Source organism: Anser cygnoides, chromosome 14, assembly GCF_040182565.1.
Source record: "Anser cygnoides isolate HZ-2024a breed goose chromosome 14, Taihu_goose_T2T_genome, whole genome shotgun sequence".
Taxonomy (NCBI): domain Eukaryota; kingdom Metazoa; phylum Chordata; class Aves; order Anseriformes; family Anatidae; genus Anser; species Anser cygnoides.
In genome coordinates, this window is record NC_089886.1 from 9,558,964 (window position 1) to 9,583,323 (window position 24,360).

The 24,360-nt window shown below is 45.5% G+C and overlaps 2 protein-coding genes across 3 annotated transcripts in view; one reads left to right on the forward strand and one right to left on the reverse strand.

Moving 5' to 3' along the window:
• Window positions 1-7,317, reverse strand: part of SFXN1 (sideroflexin 1) — a 25,249-nt gene extending 17,932 nt beyond the window's left edge. Inside the window, exon 1 of one of the 2 annotated variants that reach the window (XM_048080380.2) lies at window positions 7,158-7,317. The gene's annotated coding sequence lies outside the window, so the exon portion shown is untranslated. The remainder of the gene's footprint in view (window positions 1-7,157) is intronic. The other variant, XM_067005396.1, reaches the window with a different exon arrangement.
• Window positions 7,318-19,482: 12,165 nt separating this feature from the next.
• On the forward strand, window positions 19,483-23,347 carry DRD1 (dopamine receptor D1). Its single transcript, XM_048080468.2, has one exon. It carries the CDS (start codon window positions 20,212-20,214, stop codon window positions 21,565-21,567), a length of 1,356 nt encoding a protein of 451 aa, XP_047936425.1. The 5' UTR covers window positions 19,483-20,211; the 3' UTR covers window positions 21,568-23,347.
• The last annotated feature ends 1,013 nt before the right edge of the window (window positions 23,348-24,360 follow it).

Sequence of the window (24,360 nt, forward strand, 5' to 3'; positions counted from 1 at the left end):
ACCTGCAGAGAAGACCATCAACAAGAAACGTAAAGCATAGACAGTTCTAAATGTTTCAGCTTGCCAGAGTCAAGAGATTGAAAGCATACGGTACAGACAAGGCAAATGGGTGTGAGAGAGACCCTACGAGCTGTAAATTGGGAAAACTCCCACTTCCTGCATGTCTACATAGGGAAGATAAAAATAAAAGGCATGATGGTAGAAAGAGTTAACGTGATTGAGACAGCAAGTGTAACAGTCATCAGGCTGTCTGTAAGGCATGCTAACAGAATAAAAACACCCCAAAGACAAGACACAACCACTCTGGTTGCCAGCACCAGGTAGAGCTCCTGCACCTCCTTAGGCAGACTAAGCAGCAGCAGCTTGTCAGCACATGCTTCAATCTCTCTTTCCCCTTGTAAAAACGGGTAAGCATGGCAGCAGCAAAAAGCAAACCAGCTTGAAAATGGGAAACACACATTAAAGGACGATTCCTTGGCATGTGCTACAACAAAAAGTCATGCTTGAAATCGCTGCATTTGTTTAAAAAGATGTCAGCAGCAACAGGAAACATGGACTTTAACATCACCAGTCTTTGCAAGGGTATATGGGCTCCACTTTTGCTGGTGTTCACCCTGCATAAGTTTAGATCTTATGCAAAATGGGATAAAAACTTTATATGACTGCTATTTAAGCACTCAGAAATGTTTTCTTCTAAATGATGTGACTGACATAATTGCCTTGCACTTTAATAACCTAACTAGGAACAATGCTTTTCTAATTAAGTTTAAAATTCAAATCACAAAGGCTGTGGCCATGGACAGACCACCAATGCACGCAAAGGAGGAAAAGATGCATCATACAAGGGAGTGTAACAGTTCAGACACTGGAAAAATACAATGTGGTGACACACAAAGCTTGCAGTGAAGTAGAAAGGCTGCTAAGGTTGCCAGCCTCGGGACTCTGAGTCACAGATCTGCTACAATGCTGCTTGGCTAAGGCAGCCAGGGAACTTCTGTCCTGAAAATTTGCACATTTTCCGGCAAAATATTTTTAGAATAAAAGCACCATTGCTTGTATTAAACAGACTACACAATGCTCCCCACGAATTATCACCCTTATTAGTAAATGTTAAAGAGGGAAGTAAATCCCATAAAGCAAGACCATAAGCCAGTAAAATGCCTGTGTGCTCCGAAGGGATGCTCTTGTAAAACAAAATGTCCAACCAGAAAGTAAAAATGGTGACTGTACACAAATAATGGTTTCACCGTTATATTATCCAGTAGACATCAAGTTGTCATCATAAACTGAAAGGCAGGATTTTAAAAAAATAATTTATTTTTACAAGGGAGATCATAAAGCTGCAGTAAGTACAAAATTCTCAATTTAGGTTACTGCAACAGTATTTTACCTAGCTGTCACCTTAATTTTCAGATACAATTTTAGAGGTGTGCTGCTGTTTGCATATCCATTCAAATGCTCAGTAACAAAAGCATTATAACAAAACTATTTACCATTTAATTATTATTTTAAATACAAGGCTTTGTCAAAGGTGTAGCCCCAATATCTTCAGTGATACAATTCTCAACATACACGCCCAAGATTTAAGCTCTAATTATCCAAATATCCATAACAGAATTGCTTGAAGGAAAAATAGAGGACAGTTAGGTTAAATTAAAGTAAAATAAATCTATCTGAACCCTGAGATAAGTGGAAAGTTTGCAAAGGGATTGCAAAGTAAATGTACAAATCTTCTAGAACAAAGGTAAAAATGTTTACTTTGCTACAGCCAGCTAATAAAGGCAAGCTTAGACAACTACCTAACACTTAACTGTGCATACAAAACCACCTGAATTTATTGTTCCTACAGCTATTGCTACTCAGTAAGCACCAACAGAGGAGAGACTACCTGCATAATAGGACAAGAATGTGGATTTACAGCACCTTTAATTTTGAGGTGGAAAAGTAAGCAGTAAAATTACCCAATCTGATCTTGAAACACCCTTCTTTCCCAAGCAGAGGATTTGGAAAACAACGTTCATTTCACAGTTGCTTAAATTATTAAAAGAATTCATACTGAAGTGGCACTTTGAAGTCACGCTCAGCACTGCTGGAAAGGATAAATAACAAATGCAACATCATAACAGCCAAACACTTCACATCTGTCACGGAGAGTACACCGTAAGGAAAGAAATAATGCACATCTTAACCGTTTCAAACAACTGAATAATTAGAAAAGCATTTAATACTTGCAAATCCCAAAGTTACTAATAGTCCAACCTAGTAAATTAGACCAGCAATAAAGAACTGAATGTCCTCTGGCCTGTTCATATGACTAAACTCTCTGGTTTCTAAAATGCCCGTGGAGAACGGCTGCTAAATCCTCCCTGTGCAACAGGATTGTTTGGGTGAGCATCAGCTGCTGGGGGCAAAACTGCTCTAAAGCTGCTGTAAAACTGCTCTGCATGGCACTCTAGCAGCCCGACAGCGTGGGGACTGCAGCCCCGTGACAGTGAGGGTTTTGGCACGGTTTGGCTTCCCCAGCACCGACACAAGCTTTGACTCTCCATGTTCCTCACTTCGGCTGTTCCTACGGATCGAAGTCTGTTTTCAGAAGTTTAACTGAGATCATGTGTTCATAAACTTTCTACATCTTACATGAGTGCCAAGCCAGACGCAAGGCTGTGCCAAAACCCACTGCCAGGAGTTCAGCTGCAGGACCAGGGCGAGGTGGTTCCGCAGACCACAGGCAGACAGAGGCGACGATGCAGCCTGCGGATCACAGGGAGGAAACCAGATTTGCTCTCCAAATCTCTCTGCCGCCTCCTCATCTCTCTGCCTGACCCGCTCCCAGTTCAGGAGAAGGAAAACCCAGAGGGATGGTAAAGCTTACTGACCATCATTTTGTGCTGTGCCTGGGAGCCAGTGTTTGTGATTACAGACCCTTCAGGATAAGGAGGTTTTATCAATAAATGAAGTGTCATGCCCCAAAATAAGGTCTTTTTTATCTTAAGAGAAACTTTCAACTCCATATTTTTAGTAACCTTCTACAAAAATCTTCATTTTAAATTAGTAACTTTTTGACTATGTCTTTCAACCCCTCCTGCCAATCAGGGGACCTTGAAATGCCCCAGTACTGAGCACACTCCCATTTCTTGTCCTCTCTGATCAGACGGAGTCATCTGCAAATTCGTATTGTAATGCTTAATATGAACACAAACTGGAGAGAAAAAGGGGGCTTAGGAATAACCAAGAGTGTCCCCTCTTAAAAAATAATTACATAAAACTCAGCACAAAGTCTAATTAAGAATGTTAGTACGACTGCATTTAGATGTGCTGCAGAATCAGCAATGGCAGAAGACTTTAAACCTCGTTTAAAGGTCAACAATAGCAGTTGCAACAATTCTCCAAAATGCAGATTCAGGAGTTGTCAGGAGTTCAGGAGTTCAACTCTCCCCTGTTCTTTTTCCAAGTTCACATTGCAAACCTCACACTGAACATCATGTAACCGCTTCTCAAACTGAAGCAACAGCCCAAAGAGTAGCAATGGCTATTTATTTCCGACAGCAACATGCCACTCAATTTTGAACAACCCAGACATTTGATAATTTATTTCAACATGAACAAAGAGAAACGTGGTTGAAAACAACAAGTGAGGTTTTACAGAAGTTTAAACTGCATTTGCTACCAATAATGCTCTTAAGACTCAAACTAGGGGCTAGGCTCTGTTGCATGACTGGATAATCCAGGCAGGTATGTGATTTGGGAAATTCTGGGCAACCTAAACTCACACAGCATTGCGTGGATGACGAAAAGCAGATTTGCTCCTTTCCTTGGAACCATTTATATATTCATATGTTTTTTACCCTGTATTTTAACCCGTCTTGAAAAAAATCAATCCATAAATAAAAAACTCCACGTCTTTATTTTTTCTGGTCCCTAAGCTAAAATTGGGAATAGAGCAACAGCAAAGGAAATGTCTTGATGACATAACTGCACATCCAATTCTCCACGTCTGATTTAAGTACAGCTTTTTAAAGCCGTAGTCTGTTCTAAAGCTGGCTGTTTGGAGCCAGGAAGCATCCCTAATGTCAAAATGTCCATTCCTTGAGAGAGGCAGAGAGCTTTCACCACTATTCTGCAGAGCAGAGAGGCATTTCTGACAATGGCTAAAGGATAAGAACTACTTATAGATTCCTAGGGAGTGTGATACTGTCAGAGAATATTTCTGAGAGAAGCTAGGCTGAGAAGTACCCCAGAAGTTGGCTTTCCTGAACAGGTACAAAGCCCTGAATTCCCTTGAGGAGGGATCCTTTAGCAAACATCCTTAGATAGGATACTGGACAGGGTACTGCTTCACTCTCTGTTCAGAATTTTCTGTTCCTTTTTGCCTTTATGGGGGCCGGAGTCCAGATTAAAGCCTCCTGCACCTTCCCCTACAGGAGGTTCTGTTAATGAGAGTGGCCTTTTACCTCTCTCGCATGCAGTTTCAGAAAGTCAGCAAACACTGAGCTGGGGAGGGAGAACACCTGGCCTCAAGAAGAGAAGTCTATGTTCAAAGTAGCATGGACATGATAATGAACATTGCAACATCTCACTTCTGGGTGCCCAACTCCCAAAAACCAAATGTGAAACCCTCCCTTACAAAGCAGTGGACACATGGATACCTCTAGCTTAAAAGAGAATTCAACTCAGCTTGCATAGAGGAAGGGAAGAGAGTAAATTCACCAATACAAATGCTGAAAGAAAGGTGCAACTTGCATGGTGTCCTTTACAAGGACCTAGACCCCTCACTTCAGGTGGTACTTCAGAGACATTTAGGTCAGATTATGATTCTGAAAATCTCCTGGGAGGACCTACGTGTTACTTTTTTAAAGGAGAATTGAAGTCACTTTTCCCCCATGAAAACCCATTAAAAATAGAAGGTAACAGCAGTACCTCTTTCTTATCAGAATCCCACTGTTATAGTTCAGAAGTTAGAGCCATGTGCTGCTGAAAACATTTCATGTGCAAATTCACTGGGATAGAGGAAAAAAAAAAGTTTGACATACTTAGGCCCATGGATCTCCATTCTCCAAAGCAGTCCCCTAACAGCTGGAGGTGCAGCTGTCAGGAGCCTGTTCTGGGCAATGAGAGATGTTGGCTGGAAAATCTTTAGGTTGAGAAAAGCATGTGCTGCTATAAAATGGGGAGAGGAACAGCTTCTCTTCTTCCTCTACCATATTTATAGACCAAACCAACCATAGCCTCTTGTTTGTTTCTGCAGAGCTCAGTTCTTTTGAAGCACCTCTCGAGGTGCTTTGATAGAAAAATATGTAAGGATCCTGTTAGGCCTTTTTATTCCTCAGATAATACACTGGCCCTTTTTAGGCCTCTTTTGCCTAAACAAACTCAATATCTTCATTTTCCAGGAGAAATGCCCTGAGAACAGCTGCTATGCTGGCTTAGGAGGAAAGGCAAAAAATTAATGACCTTCTGATTAGTAGAAGGTGACCCATTCTATTTTAAAACTACAACACACTGACAAAGCAACAGCTGAAATGCAAACTGAGCCATTACCCATATTTCGATTCCTCTGACAAAGAAAAGAACACAATGCATTCTCCAGGGACATCGGTCAAGGTAGTATAATTAGCTCAAATGAGAAGTACTAACAGATTTCCAGGGGAAAAAAGCACTTCTGCATGATGGCAAAACTACGTGTATCAGATTTATTAAGCAATGGTATTCCTCTGTTTGCACTACACCTGCTACCAGAGTTTGAAAGAGGCAGCACAGCTGATGATGCAATGTACTTAGGCCAAATGTTAACAAATCCACTTGCCAAGTTTTCCTTTCCCAAATCTGCTTCTACCAGTAAAAATCTACTTAAATCACAAAAAAATTTTTGCACTATGATTTTTTTTTCCTATTGCAATCATAAAAACAAACTGAGTGCTGGAGAAGGCAAACCGTGGCAACACTACAAGATACTTTTTTTTGCTTATAAATGTACATCCTGTTTGTAGCCTAGCAACAAAAGCAGCAGTCTGTGTGAAATGGACATAGTGCCTGCTGCTGGGGCTCTCTCCTCAAAACAGCAGCCATCTTTGGTGAGTAAGTTGACGAGAGATTTCATCATTCTGCGTTAAAGCCGCCTCCAGATGTTAGCGGCTGCAGCAGCCAACTCGGCAGCGTGCGCTTTCCGTGTGCCATCCCTCCTCTCGTCGCTCCCACCGCAGGAGGTACACCGCAGGGACACGTCACACCCTTACCTCTCCTCTTCACTAAGGAAGAAAAAGCTTCCTTGCTAATACGGGTTAACTCAAGGTCTTATTTCATTCCCGATTGCTGCAAGCTCGTCTCTGCTCCTTATTTCTAAAGCCCTGTGGTAAACTGAGGCAGGATTATCTGGCTGTACCCAGATGTGTTCAAGGCCTTCTTCTATAACAGGTTTTTCACTATTTCATTTTTTCCTGATAGGATTTATACAGGCCATTTTTCAATTGCACTTTGGCACAAGGCCAGTCCTCATTCCCTGCTATCTCAGTACCCGTTACAACAACAGATTATTCATAATTCTGTTGATAAATGAATCGATGCTCATCATTAGAACTCCTGGCTACCAGGCAGCCAGCCTCCAAGCTACACGGCGTGTTCCTCCCTGGAGAAGCCGATCACCTTGGCACGAAGGTTGCCTTCACCTGCCCACACCGGTACCCAGCTGTGATGCAGCACCCTGTGACACGGGCACCAGAGGCTTATTTTGGAAGGGATTTTTGAGGTGTGGAAGCAGGGAGCCGATATTTGTGCAGAGAGGATGACGCAGGGGGAGGCAGGCCCGGAGGCCCCCTCAGGCAGCTGCCTGCTGAGCCTGCAGCCAGCACATCCCCAGCAAAGGGCTGACAGGGAGCAGGGGCTGGGGAAAGGACGGGGTGCCCCTGGCGACAGCGGGGACACGCGGGACCTGTGGAAGGGGACCTTGGTGACAGATGGCTCCGGGCCTCCGCAGAGGGGCCAGGCTGAGAAGCGTGCCCGGTGACACGGAGCGGGACCGCGCTCACAGACACTGGGCTGGGCCTCCGTGGAGGCCTTGGGCCCCTGCGGAGGGCACCGGGCTGCCGGGAACCGGGCTCCCGGGGGGACCGCGCTGTTCCCCCCCGCCCGCAGCCCACCCCCCTCGCGGTGCCGGTACTCACCGCGGCCGCTGACCGGCTCCACGCCGCCCCTCGCCCCGCCGCCCGGAAGAGGCTCTCGCGGACCCGGGGCCGGGGGAAGGCGAGCGGCCGCCCCGCTCCGCCCCGCTCCGCCTCCCGGGGCAGGGCAGCGCCGCGGGGGCGGGCGGCGAAGGGCCTCGGGGTCCGGCGGTGCCTCAGGGTCCGCCGGTCCCCCCCCCGCCCCCCCCCCCCCCAGTTCGCTCCCCTCCGGTGTTTGCCCGTCCTCAGGCGGTCAGGGCCTCGAGTCTCGGAGTGGCTCAGGCCCTGAAATTGCTTCCAAAATTAAAGCAGGAAAAGCTGACGGAAGAGTTGCCAGAAACGTTACTTTTCCTCCCCAAAGACGGCAGTGTTCGGCTGGTGAACAAGTCGGGTCATCGGCCAGTCTAACGGGGACAGCTTCTGAAGCAAAAAGTACTGCTGGCCCGAACGCAGCTTTGACAACAAACATTTTATTTATTTATATATTTATTTTACATACTTTCTCAATTTTGTCACTCCTGCTTTAATAAACATTGCAGGAATACTGCCAGCAGCTGGGAAACGTTCATAGGAAACCACAATAAATGAACCCTTAAAATAGAAAAATAATTTACTCTCAGGTCCAAGTCCTTAAAAAAGAAAAAAGTTCATTCATATGAAATTGATTCCAGCTGATGAGAACTTTCTTGCATATGGTGACTTAAAAATGACAGATAAACATGAATCTTTGATTTTGTTAGAAAGCTGGGGAATGGCTCGCAGAGCATTTCTTTCTTTTTGATAATTATTTTCACTCCACGTTTGTAGCATCTGATAGCTCCTCTGTTTGAGATGAGATGTTCAATCATTCGATATGTTAAAAAATACAATAAGGATACTCACGGTACCTGTTCTTCCTCCATCCCAGCTTCCAGATGAACATGGCGATAGATGCACCGACTAGATTGCTAAGACACGTCTCAAGTATCAGTTATGTTCATTAATATCTCAGACCCATAGTGTTAATTTGATAAGTCAATAACACGTGAGCTGGTCTCATCCCATAGTTGAAGTGGTATCTTTGGGGAATGGGGAAAAACGTGCAGTGATACAGCTGTATTGCATCCCATTTATATTCTGCAAACAGTGCTAGTTTAATTTTTGTGTACCAGAAGAGCATACCAACATAGACAGGCCAATTTTTGGTTTTCAATGAAAAGCTAATCACAGAATCATCTAGCTTGGAAGAGACCTCCAAGATCACCTAGTCCAACCTCTAAGTTTCAGCTCTCATTATGACATGGACACATCAAATCTCAGACGTCCAGCCATGTGTTTCCCCCATGGCTCCAGAACTGGTGTCTTACTTATGGATATGAACGATAATTGCGTGTGCAAGTATTCCAGGTGAGATTCCATCATGAAAAAATAAAAGCTGGTGCTGATACTCTTGCGCTGCATTTTTGTTGCACACAAAATTGTTCACAATTTATTAACTTTTCTGCTAGTGTCTTTAGCTCTTTTTAATCTTGCCGGACAGATCTGTGTCCATGCCCACTGACAGATCAAGTACTGAATACACCTTTGAAGGTGTCCAGCCCTAACACTTGTTGCTAAAAGCAATGCACTGACTGAGCAGGAAAGACATCTCATTCAGAAAATGGAGACAGATGGATGTTGTGCATTGAAACAAATTAATCGCCAGTGGGGATAACTGATCCTGTGTCGTATGGTTTACATTCTGAGGACTGATGTCTTCTGCCTCTAAAAATTCTCATCTCTGCCGAAGATACTAACTTGTTAATCTGCATTAAAGCCACACATATCCTTTCCTGAATGTCACAATAGACACTCTGCTCGCAGAATCTTGGATATAAATTATATTAGTACCTCAACTTCTATGAGCCGCTAAATGAAAAGCAATGGATAAATTCATTGTTGGAGTTAATCATTTGCTCTATATTTAGTGCAGATGGTGTTGAACAGCTGCATAACTTCTCTTTCACTAGACTAGTTATTTCTCTCATCACTGAGAAAGAAATCTGTTTTTTTTTGCCATGAATCCTGACAAGTTCTGAGATGGCTTTGACAAACCAGCCACAACTGCTCATGAACCAGAAAACTGGAAGGCAAACGAGTGAATATAGGTATTCATGTGGAATGGCTAACCTCTGGCTACAGGTGTTTTCTACTAATCTTCATACTAAAAGTGCTTTAGGCTGCATTTAAAAAGGCAGGATTCAGGAGGATGTGCCAGCTCCAGAAGTGTGCTTTGGCCTCATCCTGCTTCCATTCTGAGGTGAAACAGTGGAGTTAAATTACTGTGTGAGCATTAATAGTACTTACAGAAAGCACACACCTAGAGACTACAAGGGGATTCATCAAAAAAGCCCCACCTTAGCTCCACCTGAAGCATTCCTTTCAGTTATCTTATTTCCTAGGGACCCTGTTAATAAGACTCCTGCAGCCCCCCGGGTGTGCATTCAATCCTTTGTCTTTGCTAAACTAGAGATGAATTTAGCTGTCTGCGTGTTTTCACCCGAAAGAATTCCCGGACTGCTCTGGAGCAAACTCTTCCCTGCGCTACCCAGAGCAGGAGGATTTCTGTTCTTTCACAGTTCCTGCCTCATCTAAGAAATGAGCTTTACTGTATTTACTTTCCTCAAGCTTCACTCTATTCATAATATTTACATCGGACATTAACGCATTTCGTGTTGTTTTTGCCATTTCAAACTGGCACCGGGAATCAGCCGACAAAACCGAAGAGCTGCTGTGCCTTGCAACTCTTAGCAGAGCTGCCCAGCAAGCGGCACTACAGGACTAGCTTTCCAAAACCCCGTGCCACAAACAGCAGGCAGACGGAGGAAAGGCAAGCGTGGGCTATGTCAAGACTTTTCAGCTCGGTGAGAAAGGCAGTTAGCTGTGCAGCAGGTGGGAGGTGATGTGTGGTGACGGCCGGGGAGGCACGGAGCAAGGAGCCGGAGTGTGTTCAGCTGCTGGCTCTCGAGGACGGCGTTAGGAACTGGCCTTGGCCCCGAGCTGACTGCTGTCAGAGGTTTGCCAGAAGAAACCCGCCACGTTTCTGGGAACTATTCATTAGCACTCACTTGATGGGAGGTGCCTGTGAAGGCTTGGTGCTGTGTTTTACTATCAGCAGCAGAATACTGGGCTAGGTCAACCGTGAATTTATATAGCATTTGTTTTGGCCTGCTGACGTACTGTGCATTATTTTTTTTTTTCCCAGAAAATCCAAACCCCAGACTGGAAGGGACGTTAGTACAGTCTGAGGAGTGCTCATAAATTCAGAGATTGTTTCTGTAAATGAGCTAGGGATTTCCGTGTCTGTATATCAAAAAAACATCACGCTGTTTTCCCGTAGTCTGAACTGCTAATGAATAAACCATTAACTAGGGAATTTTGGTCCAACAAACAAACAACACTTTTTGGTAACATAAATTATAATGAAGCCTTATATAAGCTGATTGGGGACGAGTTACAAAATCAGTTAAAGATTTTGGCTCCGTCTGCAGTATTTGAACCCGATTTTAGGTTACTCGTGCTATATTGTGCCAAGCTAAATTGATGCATACCAAATTTTCCTATCTATCTAGATGAAAACATGCATAGTTACATCAGATAAGACTGGAAGCAAAAGAACATGAAAAGCCAGTCTGCATTTAAAAGGGACATAGCACTACATTTTAAGGCATAAACCAGCCTTTCAAGGGGATTAGGAAGCCATTTCTTCTATGATGTGGCTATTCCATAAATGTCTCTTGTGGGGTTGTTCATACACTGAAGCACCTTTGCCAGGTGCTGTTGGCAGTCTGGTGACTAGGCAGACTGATGGCAGCTGTGGATGGAGCATGGGGCAGGAGGAGGGGTAGTTCCCTCCTGCTTTAGCACCATCCCATAGGGTCTCACAGCAGCTTCAACTGGGCTGGACAAATCATTTCATCATCCTCTTGGGACCATATGTTGGTAACTCATGACACTTTCACCTGCTCACTCTTTCCAATGGATTTGGAAAATGGTAGTTAAAACTATGAACCCTCAAATGTTTATTGCTGCAGCTATGCAGGATGGCACTTGAGAACCACTGACAGTGTGTGTCAGCAGCAGATGACACGCACAAGGGCATGCTGCAGCACGGGAAGGCATGCAGCAACGCAAACAATCTGGTAAGAGCAGCAAGTGACAACACAACATGGGGCAAAACAAGACACCACCACATGCAACAGCATTAACAGCACGGAACAGCATGTGACACCATGCCACAGTGTGATAGGTATACATAGAAAGCTGGTAGAAATACCTAGACAGTGGTGAGAAATTCATAGCAGCAGGAAATTCCTGGAAAAAAATCCTGGAGCACAATTACTAGAAAGCATTTGGGTATTTCTAGAAAAGCATTAGTGATTTCTTGAAAGCGACTGTAAATTCCACGAAAGCAAATGTAAATTCCTAGTAAGGTGAAAGAAATTCTTAGGAAGCAATGGCAACTTTTCCTAGAAAGCAATACAAAATTCCCTGAAGGCTGTGTGGAAATTCCTAGAAAGCTGGAGGGAATCTCCCTTGAGATCACCAGGAAAATCCTAAAAAGACATGTGAGATTTGTAAAAGGATGTAGAAAAATGCAAGAAAGAAATGGAAAATCCCTGGTCAAGTTGTGTATCCTGTAGTTCCTAAAGACCTGGGGGAAGTTCTTAGAAGGCAATGCTGAGAAAAGCACAAGAGGAAATTAACCACTGTAAACAGCGAGGGAAAAAGTGAAACCAGAAAGTAGATAGGATCAAATCCAAGAGTCTTCCCTAAATGCAACTTTTAGCTAGACCCTAATTTGAAACTCTCCTAAAGGGAGAGGACCAGCTTGAGGGACTCCAAATGTCAGTGCTGGCGCAGCCAAACCCTGATGTGCACCCAGCCCAGCACCTCTGAGCCTCGTGGGACGGGAGCACGGGCAGCCCACCGGCTTCAAGGCCCCTGACTCTGAAACAGATTTTGACGAATCAGTGATGAAGCACAGGGAACATTTCCAGCTTTCAAAAACAGAGACTGCTCTGGGAGCTGCTGTTGCAGCAGCAGGGCAGGGAAAAGCCAAGGGCATTGAGGCAGCTGCAAAGATGTTCCTGATGTTACTGGGATGAACCAGTCCTGCCTGGTTTGGTGGGACTGGCACAGAGCCTGGAATGGAAAAACACGTGCAGATGAGGTGAGGCGAAAGTGCATTCGGGATTATGTCATGGTTTGGGGTCAGATTCATGGGTTTTTCAAAAACTCAGATGGAAGTTGTGGCAGGAGGAATGAGGCAGACCAAAGCTGGGACCCTGGTTTGGGTTCTTATTAGGAATGTTGTTCTGTCGCTTCTGGTTTTTTATTTAACTTGCTGGAATATTTCTGACTGCATTCAAGCCCAGACTGTGTGACTTGTAAGGAGCTTGACAACCAGCACCTTGCCTCCAAGAACAGTTTAATCCCCGCAGCTGAAGGTGGAATCCCGGGCTTGCCCAGCTGCAGCACCCCAAAGGCAGAAGGGCTGTCTGGGACCTGCAGCGGACGGCAGGACGTGTGGGAAGGGCACGGCGCTGCGTCAGGGAGGGTCAGGGCAGGCATTAGCAAACAGTTCTTTACTGTGAGGGCAGGCAGACACGGGAACAGGCTTCCCAGTGAGGTGGGTAATGCCCCGTGCCTGTCAGTTGAGGGTAATGCCCTTCATACTGCACTTTAACTTCTGGTTAGCCCTGACGTGGTCAGGGAGTTGGACCTGATGAGCTTTGAGGTCCCTTCCCACTGAGCTATTCCATTCCATTCCATTCCATTCCATTCCATTCCATTCCATTCCATTCCATTCCCATTCCATTCCATTCCATTCCATTCCATTCCATTCATTTTTTTTTCCTGGTGTTTCATTTAATTCTCTTTAATTCAAGGACCGTTTGTAGCTTGCCTATGGAAGGGCAGTGGAGCGTGACCATCCTGGATGTGCAATAATGTGTACTTATAAATCATCAGCCGTGGTGTAACACCCTGACTTTCCTCACCTGCCCCACCAACCTTTAGAGGTAAGGGGCTTAGGTCAGTACCAAACACTTTTCACCATCACACATCTTGCATCAGAAAAAACTAAAGTCTGCTGGTAGAAGCGAAACCACCATCCACCAGTCAGGGGCTGGGCTGCGATACGGGAGAAGGATCCATTTTGTGCTGCTGGCTGGCACACAGCTCAGGAGTGAATCCATAACACCAGCTTAGGAGTGGAGAGTGCCACCTACCAAGCCATCTGCTAAGAAAATTGTATTATCTGTAGTTTTATCCACTGCTGCTAGAAATCACTAACACTCAGCTGTGGAGAGCTTTGCTGCTAATATATCTATTTGTATTCTTTTTATCTATCCACTCAGAATTAATTATTTCTCAGATTAATTTCATTCTAATGAATCATTCTGTAACACAGGCTTTATTTCATTTCTGAGGTACTAATTAATATGTCAAAGCCATCTTTAACATTAAAAGTGCTGTCATTTTTTCCGTGACTTCTCTTTTGATTCATATATCCAATTTATCTGAGGGCCTAAAATGTCCATGCAGTATGGAGCGAAAGAAAAAAAAGTGCAACCCATACAGGATGAAAAAAATTATGCACATGAAAATAAAGCATAACTCAGCAGTGAGGGGGCAGTCCGTATTTTTGTGTCGACACACTGGTTTATGTTCTGTTTCATGGAGTAGATCCTCAGCAATCAACTGTGGAGGGATTTTTATATGTATGGAGTAGGATATAAAAATCAGCAGCACATGGAGTGCCTGCATTTGTCAGCGAGGTGATTGGGAAGACCGAGCTATGTTGTTTCAGTGAAGGCTTTGTGTTGGTTTGCTGTGAGTTTCCTGGCAGGGCTGTGCCGTGCGGCGGGGATGAGGCTGTTGGAGGAAGCGTTATTCCTTCCCCTGAGCTCCCCTCTCTTCACAGCAACATTTTATTCTCATCATCCTCTGCAGCTTGGCTCTGGACCCACTCTGGAGGAAAGCGTTGGCAGGGCTGTGATCCCTCTCCTATCCTGTGTCTGCAGCAGTTGGGAATCCCAGGAAGAGAAGGGGGGAAATTTAGGGTCCCCTGCCTGAGTGATTCCAGGGGGAGCCGCAGGAGGAAGGGTCGCTCCATGTGTTCGTTGTGGAAAACTTGTCTTTCTCTGGGCCCGTGGGAGGGAGTGGGTGGAACTGGAAAACCCCCATAAAAATTCACTGTGTGAGATTCGCTGATTAGATAATGGAGTTATTGGCAGCATTGTGCAGAGCCTCAATCACCCGTGGCTCCTGCCTGGCAGGAGATGGGGTTGTTCAGGTGACAGCTTCTGCTCTGCTACCTGGCTACAAGCTGGATATTTCCCTCTCATTCCTGTCTTCGACTTCTATCCTAAAAGAGCCAGTGTCTTGTAAAATCTCAGGGGTTACGGCTGAAACCAGCTTTTTTTTTTTTTTTTTTTTTTTTTTTGGGGGTGGGGAATTTGCACTGAAAACGTAAAGAAGGATTGATGGCAAGGCTTCTGCTTGAACAGATTGGGTTTACAATCAGGTTATGGCCTTCCACATCTCCTAAAACTTGTGCGTGCAGACACCTACAGACAAGTGGCTGCTTTTTGTGCATCTGCTGCCTAAGTTCCCACAGAGAGCAAAAATCCTTTCTGCACGCTTCCTCTGTTACCTTTCCAACCCCAGGGTTAGAGGTGGGACTTGAACAAGTCATTTTCATTCATACTTTCATAAAAGCTGTTTTTGTCTGGGCTTTCTTCATTCCTCATTTTCCTGTTGGTGCTAATATCATAATCATGATATTATACATTTAACCAGTGTGCTTCACTGATCTTTAAGGGAGTTCACAGCTATTGTTCGATTTCCAGAAACCTTTGATTTTTCCGAGAAGGTTAAATTGAGGCTAAAGTTATCTTGGCTTATTAGTATAACCAGTTATTTAGAAGCTTGACAGCTCTTTCAGACATTATTTCTGCTAACATGCCTCAGCCGATTTCATGTTTAATACATCCCATGCATGCAGACTCAAAAAGTCATCCTGAGAGTGACATGAGTACAATTTGTATCCACATACTGTAATATTATTTTGTAAATTAAGCTGCCTTTCTCCAGCGTTAGTACACGTGTTATTTTTTTTATTTTTTTTATTTTTTTTTTTTAGTTTAAAGCATGTTTATCTCTGAATACAAGATTTGGACTTCTTTCAACTCTGGCTTGGTCTTCCAGTAGCAAATTACTGTTTGGATTAAGATCATTTGGATCAAGGTGCTACTCAGTATTTATATTTTTAAATCTTTATGTCAACCAAATAGGCATTTCTCCAAAAACAGTCTCCAGGGAGGAGCAGGTGTCTCACAGGATGGTAACAGAGACACAAAAGTTTTCCTTTCCTGGGCATTGCTTTGATTCCAGCATCAGACAGTAGTGGTTGGAAAACATTAAATAAAATTAAACTGCTGTTTTATGTTGGGGCCTAGGGAAAATTAAACAAGATCTATACTTGTTTTGGGATCTCAAAGAAACACCTGCACCGTTGCTGGCAGTTTTAGGCAAGCCCTGACCTGGGCAAGAGCTGATCCTTCAGCACTGGCTGAAGGCACGTCAGCTGGAGAGCCGCAAAAGGAAAATCCAGCCCATGCTTTGCATAAATGGCAGCCAGAGCTCTGTCAATCGGCTGCCTAATCCCACCACTGGATTTTCCTAAACAATAGGGATTTGATGGATTTCAATTCTGCTCCTCACCTGGGTATGACTATTAAGCCATGAAAGTTTTAAAAGCTTACAAATGACCTGATGTGACAAATGAGGACAGCAGGGAGCCCTACATGAAGTGTGAGTGTTTGAAAGCTGCACTGCTGTTTAAGGGGCTTTGCTGCACTGGTATGGTCTCAGCTGAGCCTGGCCCAATTTTCACCCACAAAATGATCACAGGAACTTAGGGATAAGATAGGAGAGATGCTCTGGCGGCTGAAACAGAAACCGAACTGCCAGACAAATGAAGAAAGTGAGGTTCTTATGGGAAGCTCAAAGATGTCATCAAATGAAACTTTTAACCCTCACGCGTATCAACAACATTAGACCACCTGATGCTGAATTCTGCTTTTTCCCCAGGAAAATCTATTCCCTAGCAAAAGCCAACAGAAGAGTTCATTTGACTCAATAAGCAGATCATTGAGAGGGAACTTCTCCCTTCTCTGCAATATGCACCTCAGCTTTCCCTTCCTGCATGCCTGGAAGACTGTGCTGTTTGGGTGCTCTGCAGTTGCTGTGATTCCTCCTGGAATAATCTAAGGTGGCTGTGGTAGAAAGCCGCTCTGGGGGAGCCTCTTGAAATTCTTACAAATAGAAGCAGATGTACTCAGAGACTTCTTATGCAGGCAATGTTCCCCTCAGCCTAGGGTTTCTATCGAGAGGCAGAAGTGTGCTATGTTTTCAAAAGACAAGTATCGTGCAGTAAACCTCACCTGTATTGTGTTTCGATGAGAAAAAGAGAAAAAAAAATAAATCTTGAATATATAAAAACAAAATTCAGAATGAGTTTCATTAGAGATCTCTATTACCAAACAGCACAGAATTCATTTCTTGTCTATTTTCACTTTCCTCTGGGGATCAATGATGATTAAAGGACAGGATAATAAGAAGGGGGAATGAGAACTCGCTGAGAAGCAATTAAAAATGAGAGAAAGAGAGAGGGGAAGGGAAAACAAGTATTTTAGTTAGCTAGTCAAGGTTAGTTTAGCATTGTATCTGCTTTAACTGACATTATGGAAAATTATAGATGGCACATAAGCAACTTCAGTAATGCTGAACCCCAGGAAATGCGTCTTGACAACTTAGTGAGCTTATTTGTTCTTCCAGGAGAATTTAACCGCCCCGCCATGCCTTTTGTCTTCATTTTCTGATTTTTCGTTTGGAAGTGAGATTATTATACCAAGGCAGGAACTTGTAAATCAACGCGTTCATCTTCCTTTGTTGGCTGTCGTGGCTAAGGTAAGAAAGAAAAAACACCTTTTGTAGAAAGAAGGGGTTTGGGACGGAACTGCTCTGTTTCCAGGGCTTGCTACCAAACCTGATTGATTTTTTTTTTTTTTTTTTTGCATAGAAGCAAACACTGTCCGAAGAGAGCGGTCTGAGATTTTTGCGGGCAAGGAGTGCAGTTGCTTGACCCGAGTTTTCTCCCGCAGCCAGAGGCCGGGACTCAGCCCCTGCCCGCAGGGTGCCAGCCCTGGGGCTCCCGGCAGGTCCCGAGGACCGGAGCCGCTTGTCCCTCTGCTGCCCCCTCGCCTGACCCGGGACAAATCGCTCAAAATCCTCAGGCACCTGAGCACCCTCGGGAAATTGAGCTTGAGGTTTTTCTCCTTGTTCCCTCCCTGCCCGTATGCAGGGATAGGGATGCCGCCGGGAACTGAAGTTTGCCCGTGGATGTTGCATCCTTCTCAGCCCCTCCAGCGGTGCCCACAGCGCCGGGTTCACCGGACCCGCTCCCCGCCCGACGGCGGCCTCGGGGTTCCCGTCTAGCGGCTGTCCCGGGCTAGCCAAGCCGATTTTTTGGCTCTGAGCCCCGGCCCTACCGGAGAAGCTCCACCGGGAGTCCCCAGGGGGCCGCTCTCCATCCCTGGGCGCCGTGTCCCGGCCCCCGCATCCCCCGGGGTCCCTCTCCCTGCGGAACCGGGACGGGTCTGGGGGCTTTGCGGGGGGCAAGGGGGCACACAGAGAGCATCCCGGCGGCGGTGCCCCCCTCTCCTGGGGGTTGCCCGGCGGTGGGGCGCGGGGCCGCGGCCGCCCAGGAGAGGGAGCCCGGTGGCCGCGGCTGCGCCGGGAGCCGCGGGGGCGCGGGGCTGCGACGGGCGGCGGGGAGGCGGCGCGGAGCGGAGCGGAGGGGAGCGGAGGGGAGCGCAGGGGGAGCGCTGCCCCGGCTGCTGCCCGCCCGCTGCCAGCCCGGTCCGACCCGATCCAACCCGACCCCCGCCGGTGAGTACCGACCCCGACCCCGTTTGTCCCGGGGAAAAGGTCCCGAGCGTGCCCCGGGGGTGCTGGTGTCGGCCGGGGAAGCAGTGGCTGCCCCAGGCTGCAGCCGGCATCCCGAGCCGCTGCGAGCATCCCCCGGGCAGAAGTTGGGGGCCGGTCCTGACTTTTCGCATCAGTGACTTGAACGCGGCCGGCTCGGGGCAGCACGCAGCGCCCCGTGGGTGCCGGGGCTCGGCGGAGCTCAGGACGGGGCAAAGTTGTCCCCGTGTGCCTTAAACTCCCGGGCAGCCTCTCTCGCAGCCCGGCTTTGCTTGGCATCCCTGTTATTCCCCGGGAAGGCAGAAGAATCGGGGAGAGGCAGCCCAGGGGGGAAGCTGCCGCCGGCCGAAGATGTGAGAGGAGGAGAAGGGGGGGGGGGTTGCTTTTTGCCCTCTGCATGCCTCCATGCCTGTCTTCCCCTTGTCTTAATCCTTCAGGAAGGAGACGCCGGGCGGACAGAGCTTTCCCGGAGGGGCGATGCTGCCGAGCCCTGCCCCCGGCAGAAGAAAGCCCTTGCCGCCGGGACCCCCCTCGCAGCGGGACGGAGGAGAAATCCCCGGCCCCGGAGATGCGCGGCCCGGGGCAGGCTGCGGGAGAGCATGAAGAGCTGCCTTCACCTGCCCTCTTATTAAAGGAAAAAGCATGCTAAAGCCGGCCCCGACCCTCGGAGCGCAGCCCTTCTGAGCAGGAGGTGGGATTATTCCGTGGAGAGCTGTAACCTGGCAGAGAAGTGCTAAAGCCACTTGTCCCCGCTGCAAGAGGAACCCACTCCAGGCATCGCCGGCTTCGCACCCCGCGTTGTGGCACAGAGGAGCTCACTCAGGTCCTGCCTCCTCCTCTTGCCCTTCTTCCTCCCTCCAGGGAACGACAGAAGAGAGAACTGCTACTCGGCTCTTGCCAGTGCTGGGAATACCGTGCCTTTTGCCTGGGATGAATCGCCCCGATGTGCCACTTCTGCGGGATGTACAAAGTGCGACGGGGACTGACCCAGCCACCCACGTTTGCCAAGTGATCAGCAGTGGCCATGGGCTGGAGGTAGCTGGACACACGCCGGCGGGGTCCGTCACGCACTGCCCGACAGCGCAGACCTGCTGCTGGCTGGAAAACTAACTTCTGGTGGTCCCACTTCGGCGGCTCCTGGTTTTACTTCTCCCCTGCCAATTTGCACTTTCAGGGAAAAACACACGCAGGCACCTGATGCGATGCAGCATTTCTGGGATGGTTTTGTGTGTAAGATTTGCTATGCAATTCCAAAACTAAATGAGAAGGAGAGACGGCCTTGCATTCCAGAGCAAACAGAGAATCAGAGGTGAAAGGTAGGAGCCAGAATTTCTCATTTAAATAAAACTAAATAACCTGAGCTGCTTCTTACTGAAAATCTTTAAAACACACCTGCTGTATGTTTATTTTCTTTGTCTCTGGAAGTGTAAAACTTGACCGGTTTGGAACAAAGTGAAGAATTGCTCGCTGACGCTGCCCAGAAACAGAGGACTGATGGATTTCATAACAGGAGCGTGCTGAGGAGGAAGGAATGGAGTGTTTCAGCAGTGAGAAATTCAGGGGACCAAAGTAGAGAACAAGCACCTTGAATAGTACGCATCAGTAAATATGAAGGGCTAGTGCAATGGACGCTGGAAACAATCAATAGTCTGTTTAAGTGGGATATGTGCAAGCATGGAAAAGTGATTGCTTTCCTGTCTGTGGGGTATATTTGTAGAGGACAGCAGCAGAACATTTGCAGGTGATCAGTCTGAATTAGGCTACTTCATGCTGGGGTGGCGCGACGTGTTTCTGAAGGGGATTGCTTAAAAACTGGTCTGTGGAGCTGACTGTACTTGTGCATTTGCAGTTCTTGCTCGCAGAGCTTTCAACATCATTCAGGGAGATTCAAAGTGGATGAAGCCCATCTGGGGGTGTGGGGACCATAAGAAAGGATCTTTGGTCTGTTTGGTGATGAGTAATTAGTGGACGTCTGATGTCTCTGCAAGGAAAGGAGCTGATGTCGTCATCGAAGTCATGATATGATTTCCCCTCAGGAGAAACTATGACTTGGAACGACACCACTATGGACGGGGAAGGGTTGCTTGTGGAAAGGGACTCTTCCTTTCGGATTCTCACAGGCTGCTTCCTCTCACTGCTGATCCTCTCCACGCTGCTGGGAAACACGCTGGTCTGTGCAGCCGTCATTAGATTTCGCCACCTGAGGTCCAAGGTGACCAACTTCTTTGTCATCTCCTTGGCTGTGTCAGATCTCTTAGTGGCGGTTTTGGTCATGCCTTGGAAAGCTGTGGCCGAGATTGCTGGTTTCTGGCCTTTTGGTTCATTTTGCAACATCTGGGTGGCCTTTGACATTATGTGCTCGACAGCCTCCATCTTAAATCTGTGTGTCATTAGTGTGGACAGATACTGGGCCATCTCCAGCCCATTTAGGTATGAGAGAAAAATGACCCCCAAGGCAGCCTTCATCTTGATCAGTGTGGCGTGGACTTTGTCTGTGCTGATTTCCTTCATCCCCGTGCAGCTCAACTGGCACAAGGCTACCACCACAAGCGTTTTGGACCTAAACGCCAGTTTACAAGGTATAAGCATGGACAACTGTGATTCTAGCCTAAACAGGATGTATGCCATTTCCTCTTCTCTAATTAGCTTCTACATACCTGTTGCCATCATGATAGTAACTTACACAAGGATATACCGGATTGCTCAGAAGCAAATACGACGAATCTCAGCTTTGGAGAGGGCAGCAGTGCATGCCAAGAACTGCCAGACCACGAGTGGCAACAGGAGCAGCATGGACTGCCAGCAACCTGAAAGCAACTTCAAAATGTCCTTCAAGAGGGAAACGAAGGTTTTAAAGACTTTGTCGGTGATCATGGGGGTGTTTGTGTGCTGCTGGTTGCCATTTTTCGTGTTGAACTGCATGATTCCCTTCTGCGAGCCTACCGAACCGTCCAAGGGAGCAGAAGCTTTCTGCATTAACTCCACCACCTTTGATGTTTTTGTTTGGTTTGGATGGGCTAATTCTTCCCTCAACCCCATCATTTATGCCTTCAATGCTGATTTCCGCAAGGCATTTTCAACCCTGCTAGGATGCTACAGGCTCTGCCCTATGTCCAGCAATGCTATAGAGACTGTTAGTATTAACAATAATGGAGCAGTTGTGTTTTCAAGCCAACATGAGCCCAAAGGATCCAGCCCCAAAGAGTCTAATCTGGTTTATCTGATTCCACATGCAATCATCTGTCCAGAAGAAGAACCTCTAAAAAAGGAAGAAGAGGGTGAACTATCTAAGACCTTGGAGAAAATGTCTCCAGCACTGTCGGGTATCTTGGATTATGAAGCTGATGTTTCTTTGGAAAAGATCAATCCCATTACACAAAATGGGCAGCATAAAACCTGAGCAGTAAGGTTTACCCAGCAAGACCCAATAGTGTACATTGTAATAATCTTTTTTTAAAAAAACTAAGCTCTAGGGAGAAATACACATTTACACAAAGCCCAGAATTAATTTTCCTGGCATTGAAAGCAAATTTAATATTTAAAACACTAAACAGCAAAAGATACTGAAAATTGGTTAAAAAAAATGATGTTCATCTGTACTCTTCATGCTGAGGAATATATACAAATTTGGATATAGGGCAGTAATAAAGAAAATATTTCTCCTCTACACCTAGAGAAGCCAATTTCTAGTTTGAAATGAGGCAAAAGATAAATGTTAAGTATTTAAAGATTAATGTTTACTAGAAGTTAAAAGATTGCTGTGTTTTGTGATAGTGGGTGTTAACAGGTCCTAATTTAAGACTGAGGGATTGTAAAGGTAGGTAGAGGCCTTCTTAAAATTATTTCTGAAAAATAATTGAGCCTTATAATGAAAATGGTTATTTTTAAAGCTTTGGGAGGTAATATGATGATACCAGTTTTATTTATTTATTGTTTTAAATTGATATTTTTCATATGTTATAAGAGATCTAGCTTTATTTATGTTATTTAAGATGTCTAAATAATGGGATATTTTTGGAGTGTCATAACTGCATTTTGGCCAGTCAACCAGTCAGCACTTTATTAAAAGCTCCGGTAGCCTAGAGAGCCAGTGAGGGTATGAAGGAAGGCTAAGAAGCTCAGCAAGAAGTGAAGGAATCAACAAAACTGATGTGGTGTGGAGTTCATTTGCTTATGGCCTTTTGTTTTTAAGTGGGATTTCTTTCAAAAGATAGGACCAGCGTTGACTGAGTTGTGAATTCTCTTCCCTTATAGAAATAAAAGAAATTGCTGCTATTTATTTTTAAAAAAGTTTCATGTTACAAAGACTTTGCTAGAATGTCAAGTTTGTGGATCTGTAAATACCTTAAATATGACTACAACCTTAAGAAGAATCCAATTTGAGAAGAAAAGCTTCTTAGATAACAATTCTTAGTATATAATGTTTTGTATTTATGTAAGATAAACAGCTTTCTCAGACTTTTCTTATTTCAAGTCTTGGATATCTTTTCTGAACAAACACGGTTGGTTACAATGGTAGGAAACATGCCAAACCTCATTATCATCTGTATTACTGCAGCAACGCCAGGATCATGCTGTCTGTCTGCTCCTGTATCAGTCAGAGTTAAAAAGTGAGGTACCTAGTGCTTTACTTTCGAAGCTGGGAGGACATTACATTTTAGTAATTACCATGCCAACAGTCCGCTCAATAAGGAATAGTGCCTCATTTCCATTTGGGATTAAGACATTTCTAACTATGGATGGAACTGCAGTCCCCACCTCAAAAACGTCCTGTGAGCTCCAAACCAGAGTTGCCAATGTTCAGTTCAAAAACTGCTACTTTTCCATTGTCCTTCCCCGCTGCTTTCCCTTTGTAACGCCAAAAGCAATCGGTGAACATTAGCAACAGGACCGCTGGGTGTTAATATTCAGCAGCATTCAAAGAGAGCGATTTGTTTTCTGAATGGGCGCTAATACCCTCTGGAGAAACTTTTCGTAACATATATCAAAAAATGTGTTGTCAGGAAAAGAGAACTGAGAGGAAAAAAAATTAATTCTAATGAACTCTATACATCCTGCATCAGGTCTGTGTATTTATGTATTGTGAATGTTTTCATAATTTTATTGCCTGTATGCTGCTTTCATACATATAATAAAATTATTTTGTGACGAGAAGGTCAAATAAAACAATCCACATTGCCTTTATTAAATACATGCTGGTTTTTGGCAGTTGTATGGATCATGTTAAAGGCAAGGATGGTTCCTGTTTTTCCATTTGCCCTTATTTGGGAACACACCAGTGAGGCAGATGGGATTTTTTATTAGAAGCAGGAGAAAGTCCTCTCTGCTGAGAGACCTCTCAGCCCTTGCTCTCAGCTAGGGTTTGAAAGCAGTGCATGCAGCTTGGAAAAAAACATGTCCTGTTTTAATGCGACTGGTTAAAATGTGCAATGTTTATTTTACTGGTAACTCTTATCTCAGTGATTTTGCCTTCATTTAACAGAATAGCAAACTTGGTTTATAGCATGCTTTTAATGTTGCTTTTTAAAAGAAATTTCTTTCTTTTGAAGCTGTGCAGTACTTTTCAAAGCCCAATACAATCTTACCACTGGTGCCTGTTTTTTTTTGGAGCAAAATGACTCATTTCAGAAGTGATGAGATGGGGGGTGGGGGGGCTCAGCTGAAGTACAGAAATGTCACTCTGTTAACAGTGACTGGTACTTTGCTTTTGTCTTTGTCAGCAGATTGAGTTTGAAATGAAGAAAAAAAGAAAAAATGTGGTCACTTCTGCCTCAGGCATTACCAACGTGGCTGGTTCAGCACCAGGGACCTGAGCTGGTGCAGGGGCAGCAGAGATGCCCAGCTCTCCCTCCCCAGCGCCGATGCCAGGGAGTTGTGTGCTGTCCCTGGTCAGTAAATGCAGCCTTTCTTAGCTTCCCAAGGAAAATTCCCCCATGTGGTCCAGATGCCTGATTTCTTTATGTGCCTTTGAGGAATTATTTTAGTTCTTTAAAAATCCACAGGCCAAAGATGAAGTTCTGTGGTTGCTTTGTTAATTGCGTCTGCCTTCAGAAGCTTTTATTCTCAAAGCTCCGAGCACTTTGATATAATAGCAAAAATATGGTATAAGGGGAGCATGTAAAGCAAGATGCTGGTTTTGTACTAGCTGACACAGGTTTTATGTCCCGACACAAGTGGCTCCTGCAGTGTGACC

Bases quoted from the DNA above. Each gene is read 5' to 3' on its own strand.
- DRD1 (XM_048080468.2), top strand. From the start codon at position 20,212: ATGACTTGGAACGACACCACTATGGACGGGGAAGGGTTGCTTGTGGAA.